At 48.8% G+C, this 9,228-nt stretch overlaps 1 protein-coding gene across 1 annotated transcript; it reads left to right on the top strand.

Annotated features, from left to right (window-relative positions):
- Window positions 1-7,668: 7,668 nt before the first annotated feature.
- Window positions 7,669-8,748, top strand: HOO65_040567 (C2H2 finger domain transcription factor mtfA; the record flags this gene model as incomplete). Its single annotated transcript, XM_071002915.1, has 2 exons — window positions 7,669-7,858; window positions 7,934-8,748. The coding sequence occupies 2 exons, from the start codon at window positions 7,669-7,671 to the stop codon at window positions 8,746-8,748; spliced, it is 1,005 nt and encodes a 334-aa protein (XP_070859410.1).
- Window positions 8,749-9,228: the final 480 nt, after the last annotated feature.

Raw genomic sequence — 9,228 nt, 5'->3', positions numbered from 1 at the left:
CTCCCCCATAGCCCTTCATTAAACCAAAGTCCCGCCCACACTCATCCAATATCTGGTTCACTCCCCATGCTTGCGACCCCATCTCCGTGTGTGTGACGGGCTTTTCAAACACAGTACACAAAGGAAATTTGACAGCAACCAAGAAGGCAATTGGTCCTGATTCTTTCCTTTCAGCTGCCCGGCTCGTAAATTGCTTGGAGCAGGCGGGCGACACTGCAAAGCGACAAACCCCAACCCTTATCCTGGCCTGGACTTGGTTTCACTCACCCCTCCCTCCCCATATTAGCTCTCCCTGTTTCCGCACTTCGTCTTTGGTTTTGTCGGGGTTTTTATGATGGCTAGGCTGCTTGACCCGGGATAAACATTTCCTTAGTCCCGAGATCGCAGTAGTGAGCACTAACACTAACAAAGCACGGGTCTGCTAAGCTCGGAGTTTTGGGAGAGCTTTCTGGGGGCGGCGAGATGCCCCGAATAAGAAGGCCATGACGACAATCACTTTTGGCTTTTTGATTAGCACAAGCTTGTTATTGTTTGTCTCATTGTGTATGCTCTATTGCGTGGTGGGCTGGTCTTGTAAATCCAGAGATGTGAACAGGCGTTAATCAGAAACTACACGCCCTAGCTTAACTCCCTGATTTCGTCTGGCCTACGGAATTCTTGTGCACTTATTGGCCTGACCTGCTTGACATGCACTCTGGATCAAGGCAAAAAAGCCTCACGGCGTCATGCCTTCTCTCTGGAATAGAGCGAAAATAACAAACTCTTTTCTGCGGCCGAGGTTCCCTATCGAGAAGCTCGGCCTTGTGTATGTCTCAGGCCAACAGCCCTCCCTTACAGCGCTGTTGGCTGCTCTGGCTCTCTGGCTCTCTGTTTTTTTTTTTTTTCTTATCCCTCCCTCTCGTGAGCAAGATGAAAAATGAGCCTGGTGTCTAAGACAAGCAGCCAGAAACAAAACGTTGGAGAGAGACAGCTATGCTAGAGCAATACAAGGGCCGGATTGTGGAAGTGAAGGCTGGATAGCAGCAAGTGCCCTGGTTGGAAGACTGGCAGCAATGGTGCATGGTGGTGCATGGATAAGTTATGCTCGCCATCCCTTGTATTGGATGTTGTCTCTCTTGTCTCTGTCTCTGTCTCTGTCTCTTCTTTTCTTCTCTTTTTTTGCGACTGCAAGTTGTCATCAGAATCAAGAGTGGGCGGCTGGTAGCACCAAGGGCCCAGAGGCACAGCGCAAACAAGTAGGAGAGGTCTCTGGCATGGCATGGCTGCCCGCAGCGGCGGTGGTAATGGTAATGGTAGTGATGAAGATGAAGATGGTGCTGCAGCTGCTGCTTTTGCTGATTTTCATGTAAACAGTCGGGCTAGAATACGACTGTGTATAGCCAGATCATATTGACGCGTGCATAAATCAGAGTAGAATCAGAAACACGCACTAGCGCATTATGTGAGTTGCACACCACGCAAGTCTTGATATCTCGAGTGTAAGCACGCAGTCAGCGGCAAGCTTATCAGCCTCTTGCATGCAAGTGTCAAGACTGGGAAATAGTCAGAAAGCTGCTTTATCATAATATGCAGGAAAGCCAATACAGACAAGGCCGACCATACCCTAGTCTGTCCGGCCTGTGCTCTTGTCTGGCCTTCCCAAGCAGCAGTAGTAGTCGCATTTTACAGTAGCAAGAGGAAATCGATGCGAGACGGGGCCTGGCTAGGAGGAAACTTGACAGGAATGATTCTTCGGTTATGCTTTTTTGTCGTCCTGTCATGTTAAGCCGGGATGGATGAAGCTGGCTTGGCAAGGGTAGTTTGTAGTCTTTTGCTTGTTTTCTTCTCAATGATTTTGATTGACACTGGTGACAGTTGGAGATTGATGGTGAAGGAGGAAAAGGAAGAATGAACAGGAAAAATGGAAAACTTCATGATTGGAAAGATTCATGTTAAACGAGCAGTGTTTCAACCTGTTAGCTGCATCCCTAGTGTTTGGGCTGTTGGAGAAGTGAAGAAGGATGGTGGTAAGCACTCTCTTCTTCTAGTCGAACTAAGGCCCTTTCTTCTTTATCCTCTAATCGAGTTACCCCGGCGAAACAATAAGCAGCAACAGCGGCAGCAACTACAACTGTAGCTGATACTGATGCTAGACCGTTTTACCGGCACGCTTTGCTCTCTGCTGTGATTCAATTGCAACGGTCTCTAGGCAAACCAACCTAACCATACGGGCTTGTCTGAGCACAAAAGCGTGTTTTGAATAGGCTCGAAGTCTGCAGCCCCTTTGTTTCCTATACACCCACTTGCTTCGTCTTTGGAGGGGCGAGGGAGGTAGGTTATTAGCGCTTTTTTGTTTTCTTTTTTTCTTGATCCATATCTTGCAAACACGTCTGGTTTTGAAAGACCACCAAGAGATGCGAGCCGTGGTAGACTGAGTTTAGAGATTGAAGCAAGGGTCGTTAACAGCCTAGTCACGGTCTGACCGAGGCCTCTTCATGTCCATCATGTCGGACCTCCTCGGGATGAGCTCGGCAATATGACATATGTCCTGGGCACTGGACAGTCTATGCCAGCTGTGTGCAGCTGACAGTTGCCCAAGTCACTTACACCAAAGAGCCCAAAATAACACAACGACGCGCGTCGGCTTCCTCGGCCAGCTGCCAGTCGAATCTGATGGGCTGAAACAAAAAGCATCCTCTTCTTTGACATGCTTCTTCGAGGAGGGGGCAGCTCCCGGACCCTTTTTGCTCCTTTTCCTGCCTTGGCTGTTTCTTCTGCTTCTTTATTTCTCCTTCTTCTTTGTTCTTCCTTGGAAGGCTGTTGACATGTGGCTGGCCAGCATTTCTGAAACAGCCCAAAAGAGCTTGTTTTTTTCTTCCTCTGTTACTCTAGACGGAGAATTTGAAATCGGCTACTTGGAAACAGAAAACCCGGAAGAAGACGAAAATGATACCAGAGCTGGGAAGAGGCCCAACCGCAGAAGCAAGTCTCACCTCACAGACATCAATCAACCCAAGATAACCTTGTTTGTATCCTCAGAGGAGGAGGAGGAGGAGGAGGGAGAGGGGGGAGCCTAGAAGCTTCAAAGCCCATGGCTCAAAACCCAAGGCTTGATTGATATCGGTGCTGCGCTTGAACAAAGAGTCCCCAATTTACGCAAGTGCCTAAATTCCGTGATTCCACCATTTGCCATCAACCTACCGTATAGCAAAGACAGGACACCGCTAAAAGGGATGCAAGGAGGGGGACTTTGGGAAAGAAGAAGGCCATATTAGAAGTGGAGTGGAGAGGGGAGGGAGGGGAGGGGAGGGGGGCCGGGCTGTAATATTGTAGAAGCACGGAGCAGATATAGCACAGAGTGATTTTACGGTACCCTTAATTAGGAATAAAATGAAGTCATATTGTGCTCTGTTTCGCCGAGTTTCTGCTGCGAACAGCCTCACAGCCAGACCGACTGTGGTTTGAGTAGACAGGCTCCTTTTCCCTCTTTTTAACTGGCTCGCAATATGAGAGGGGACAAGGCCTTTCTTCCACATATAGCTATGAACCTTGGTGTGTGCCAGAGAGTAGTAACAAATCATGTTTGTAAGCAATAGTAAGGGAGTAAAGCCCACTACTACACGCCGGCTACGAGACAATGCTTGGCATACTGTACGTCTCAGACCAAACAAACTCAACCAACCATAAGCTGAGAGCATTCAGCAGAACAGCACATACACACACACTTAAACGACATACAGCAGACAAAGAGGCGTGCTAGAAGTAAAAGCCCTTGTCCTCTTTACACAGCCCAAAACAAGCTGTACCGTAAATTTCTCCTCTGGCCGATGGGAAAAAGCTTGGTCCTTTGCCGAAGAAGGCGCTAAAGAGCTTAGTCTCGCCGCTTGTCTCGCATCTGAGAAAAACCTTTGGAAAGCCTCCAAGCCTCCAGGGGGCAGACAGGCAGGAGGAGGGGCTCGACAGCTTTCCAGCTTTCCAGAGATGCCGGCTGGCTACCCCTCGGAAGAAGCTTTGTGTCAGTAGAAAAATAGAAAAAATAAAAAGTAGGGAATGGCTCGGGTGGAAGTGTTTGGCAATTCGAGATTACCTGAGGATAAACTAAAGCCGGCTGTCGCTAGTTTTCAACATAGTGTCTGTGAATGAAGCTCTGTGCCACGGTGTAAAAGGAACAAAAAAAAAAAAAAAAAAGAGGTGTGGAAAAGCAAAGGGCTTCTGGCTGCTGCTAACCCTACTAACCCTATAGTCCGACATGACATGGCCTACATCAATATCACGACGACCAACGTTTTTCTAGTCCTACTCCCGTGATGCGCTGTGGATAGACAGATGAACAATGAGTCTACAAAGACGAGCGAGAATCACATAAAGATGAACAGCTCAGGATCAGCCCGGTGATAGGATATGATATGAGGAGCAGCAACACAATACAAAGGTCTATAGGGGCTATCTTCATGATACAAGCTATGAGGAGAGGCGAGGCATGGTCAAGTGGACGTTATGGTATATCATAGGCTGACGAGCGTAGGATCTCGCATCCTCACACATCTGCCTCTCAAAGATCAAAACAAGCTAGTTGGAAGCGCTAGAGGAGCAAAACACGCGATGATAAGTCAGGTGGAAACAAAAGAGGCCGGTTTCATGGAGGATCATCAAGTCTATCACAAGTCTGAAGCATGAAGGAGACAGAGGCCCACGAGCCTGCAGAGTTAGAGAAGTCAAGAAAATGGCCAAGCAGGCTAGAGCAGTGGAAGTGGAAACACCCGGAGAGTAGGGGTAGTAGTAGTAGTAGTAGTAGTAGTAGGGGAAGCACATTAATGCTTGCAGATAAGCTCCAGAAGGCAGGTAGCCTTTTGTGGCTTTTGTTTCTGGTTAGGGGAGAGGCAAAGCATCCGAGAATGTGTCTAGGGTGTCGGTGACTTAGGCCCCAGATAAACGCCGCGGGCGCCGGCGGAGAGGAAAGACAATGGGCAAGGGAATGGAGGAGGGGAGGGGCAGGAAGGAGGAGAGTGAGTTTTAGGGTGTAAGAGGAGGCATACAACACAAGATGGCAGGTTTATTTCTCCTAGCTCTTATTCACGATCAAGCTTTTTTTTTTTTCCTTTTGCTTGCTTGGTGTTTAGCGTTGCGCTCAGACGTAGACATAGAGACAGGCTTCATACACTTTGTCTGTCTTGATCCTCTGCAACTGTTTACGCAAAGCAGACTTAAAGCAGACCTAAAGCAAGGCAAGACAAGGTAGATACTCTCGGCACTAGACGCAGGAGGTTACATGCGTTATGTTATGGTGTTGCATGCATGCACCCGGGCCTATGACCCTTGAACTTGGTGCAGTTTGACCCTTCCCCTTCCCCTCCTTCCCATGTTGATGATGGGCCATGTTTGGTTTTGACTTTTTTGCTCCTTCATGGCAAGCCGGGTCGAGAGTTTTGTGTAAGACTAAGCCATGCCAGTCAGGAAAGCGGATTGTTGATGCGGGCGTCAAGCAAGCCAGCTGGGCCCCTCTGCTAGCTGGTGCTGTTTGGCGGCCGGGGATGTGTCAGAAGTAGCCCAAAGAGGCCAAAGAGGGTGGGAGTTGGAGTGTGCCATGGGAAGGCTTGTGTAAGAGATGGAGAGAGAGAGAGAGATAGAGAGAGATAGAGAGAGAGAGAGGCGCGGTTGATTCAAGCGTTGGGGGCTATTTCTAGGCGTATAGTACGCTGGATGGAATCGGGCTGGGCTAGCCCGCACTCTATCTGCCTAGAAACGCAACACCAAGACAAGGCGAGGCAGCCGTTTAGCCTTGATACTTTGATACCGGCCCGGAACCTGATGGGCTGTGAGAGGTTCAGTACTGCAGCCCAAGTCCTCTGCGACCTGCGTTGTGGCCTGTCTGGTGTTGTCTTGTGCATGTACAAAACACCAATCAACGCTAGCCAACTCTAAACACAGACAGCAGCTAAACATCAGGTATAGTCACGTTTGGCGGGTTTGAAACTAGCAATTCTTTCTCCATTTTCCATTCTTGACGTAAAATGGAAAAGCGAGGGGAAGGGACCAGGGGGGGGGGGAGGTAGAGTAGACCCTGGCAGAGACTGAGAGGGAAGCTATGTATGGCCGCTATGAGGATAGCGAGCATTGTCAAGGAGAGCGAGAAGCTGTATTAACAAAAGCTTCTCTTCATATTTTTCTTCCTCTCGTTTTTTCTTGCTCCCAAGCTAAAAGTGGCGTAGCTTCAAAATGACAGACTAGGGATAACAAAAGAAACATTTATATTTTATATTTTATATTCCATATTTTACATATTTATTATTTTTCCTTTGCACGCCCCCATCCCCCCCCCCCCCTTCTCTTCGAGCTTCATGGGGCCTTTTCATAGGGAGTGTAATTGTAGAGAGGAGGGAATACCAAGACCCCCCTTCTCACTCTGAAGATATGTGAACACCACTATACAGCCAGTCCCTATGACTTGAGATATAGGCTTAGATTAAGTGAGTAATAAGAGAAGGATGGATGGCTGTGAGATTTGTACATTTTTAGCTTACAAGATTGAGAGTGAGAGGCTGCTGTAGTGCGCAGTCGTAGAGTAGTCTAGTGTTCAGTGTTAGTGAAAACCAATGGGCTACAATGATGGGTATGGGTCTTCTACGTAAGGACGCATTATGCACGAAGACGCTAGCTATTGTCCCTCAACTCAAGTCCACCGAGAAGTCGTGAAATTCACGAGAAACACTTCGGCCGCTTAGAGCAACTAAGAAACAGAAGAGGGAGGGGGGGGGCGTGCTGTAAAGAGAAGAAGGGGAATGTAGAATGGGGGGAGAAGGAGGGGGGGGGGAGGGGTTGTTAAGTGATAGAGGTGTTTATAAGTAGGCGTAAATTGTACACACCCCCTTATTTCTACACCTAGCCCCTGTCCTCCTCTTCCTCTTGCAACCGATGAGGTTAATACCAGAGAAGAACGAAGGAGCGAAGGGAAAGCTAACAAAGTATAAGCCTTGGAAAAAAAAAAAAAAAAGAGAAAAATTAAGACCTTTGTTTATTGCCCTCCGCCATCAAAGCCTTGGAGAGAGAGACTTTCTACTATGATGGGGAAACTTCTTGTCTTTGTTATATAGCCCGGCTCGTCCCCAGCTTCTTGGAATGTCTTTACTTGAATCTCGTTCATCATCACCATCAACAACAACATCTCATCACTCTCCACCAATCTCCTCTCACAATATAATATATTCCAGCCGGCTCTCTGGTCTTCTCACTTGTGTTTCCTCAACCATCCAACTTACTATTTCTTTATTCTTTATTCTCTTTGCTCTCCTAGCAAGCTGTCCCGTCTTAATCTGAGTTGCTTCTTTTGACCATCTACGAATTGAACTCTCTCCCCCCCCCCCCCCCCAGGCCTTTATTATTTCTTTACTCTTACTATATTAATCTATCTGCCTGCCTACCCCCCCCTCCCCTCTTACCCTTTCATCTTCGGCCTGTATTTAATTTGCATTATAAGACTTGCCGTCCTCTGCTCTCGCAAAACAACAATATCTACAACGGATATATATATATATTATACCTGGGACTACTTAATAAGCTCTATCTGCTCTCCCTCATCCTCACCTACTGTTATCCATATACATATATATCGACTTCCCACTCCCACCACCCACTATCACCACTCTTCACCTACACCTACACCCACATCCAAACCTACTTCCAACTACTACAATGAATTCCGTTCTGCCAATGCCCTACTCTGCCTCTTCCAACATGGCCTACGTCAACTCCCGCTACGGCTACATGCAGCCTCCCCCTTCGCCTCCCGCAGATGACTCTACCAAGTGCTCTCTGCCATCTATCTCGAACCTCCTAGGCCTCGCTGATGCAGGCTCACCCATCAGTGACTCGTCGTCTCATGGTAAGGCGTCCTCCTTTGATTTGTGGTTCTTCTTTTTTCCTTTGTGCCGTTTATATTCTAACACGTCCCGTCTAGCTGGCTCTCCTGCTCCCCCCTCTCGCACTGAGTCTCGGTCATCGTCTGTGCAGTTTTCCTATGCTGGCAAGTCGATGCCTCCCACGCCTCCTATGGTCCCCGAGCCGTCTTTCGACGCGTACCACCCCGGACGGTCCCACCACCAGCATCACCACTCGGTGAGCAGCGTCTCTTCTAGCTCTGGCTACTACTATGAGACAACCCCCCCGCTGGAGGACTCGCGACCTGCTATGCCCAAGATGCAGCCCCAGCCCCAGATGCAGCCCGAGCAAATCTACAACACCACTCCTGCGCCCGCCCAGAACTATGGCCCTACGCCTGCGCCGGCAACGGCGACTTACAGCCTGCCTCCCTTCTATCCTCCTGCTCCCACAACCCAGACCATGCCTGGCATGTACTACCAGCGCCCTCTGCCTCAGGTAAGCCTTCAGCCCAATTCCCCAGTCTTTGCTTCGATAAGCCACTCGACTAACACGTCTCTGCCTCAGTTCCCGCCCATCATGGCCACTCCTGGAGCCAACGTGTGGCAGCACCACCACTACATTTCGCCAGCTTCGGCTGCTGCTTTCCCCCAGAGCCAGGACCGCTACATTTGCCCGACATGCAGCAAGGCCTTTTCCCGGCCTTCTTCGCTGCGCATCCACATGCATTCTCACACGGGCGAGAAGCCCTTCAAGTGCGCCCACCCAGGCTGCGGAAAGGCCTTCAGCGTGCGCAGCAACATGAAGCGCCACGAGCGTGGATGCCATGGCTGCGATTCCAGCGTGACTGTGCTGGCCGTGGTTCGGAGCAGAAACACGTCGCCGCATGCTTAAGCGACTGGCAGCCGCATGCTGGTGATGTTTTCCTTTTTGTATATTCTGTTCTCTGTCTATTCTTTATTCTAGGTTCTTGACCTTGTTTATGTTTGGGGGGACGGTGTGGGCTATTGTTGGCTTTGGCTTCATGGACGGTACGGGACACCGGAGTACTATTTGCCTTTCTCTTGTTTGTCTGTTTTCTTTTCTTAGGCGCTTTGGACTTTGACTTGTTTTTGTTTCTTTCTTTCTCTGGGACGGCAACTCGGCGTTTTGTTATGATATATGATATCTGGATTTCTTTTTCCTTCTGCTTTTATTTGCTTGCTCTGGCCAAAAATCAAGGCGCTGTTTCGTTCCTTTCTGAATAACAAATTTCTCTTGAAAACTATCTGGTAATTTTCCTGCAATTACATAATGGACGCCCGTCTCTGTGACTTGCCGCATCGTTTTTCTTTTTCTTTTTCCGTTTTCCTCCTCTATCCTTCTGTCCCTTGT

This window comes from Ceratocystis lukuohia (assembly GCF_044167205.1).
Source record: "Ceratocystis lukuohia strain C4212 chromosome Unknown Supercontig4_pilon, whole genome shotgun sequence".
NCBI classification, from domain to species: domain Eukaryota; kingdom Fungi; phylum Ascomycota; class Sordariomycetes; order Microascales; family Ceratocystidaceae; genus Ceratocystis; species Ceratocystis lukuohia.
This window is presented reverse-complemented; position numbering and strand designations above follow the sequence as displayed.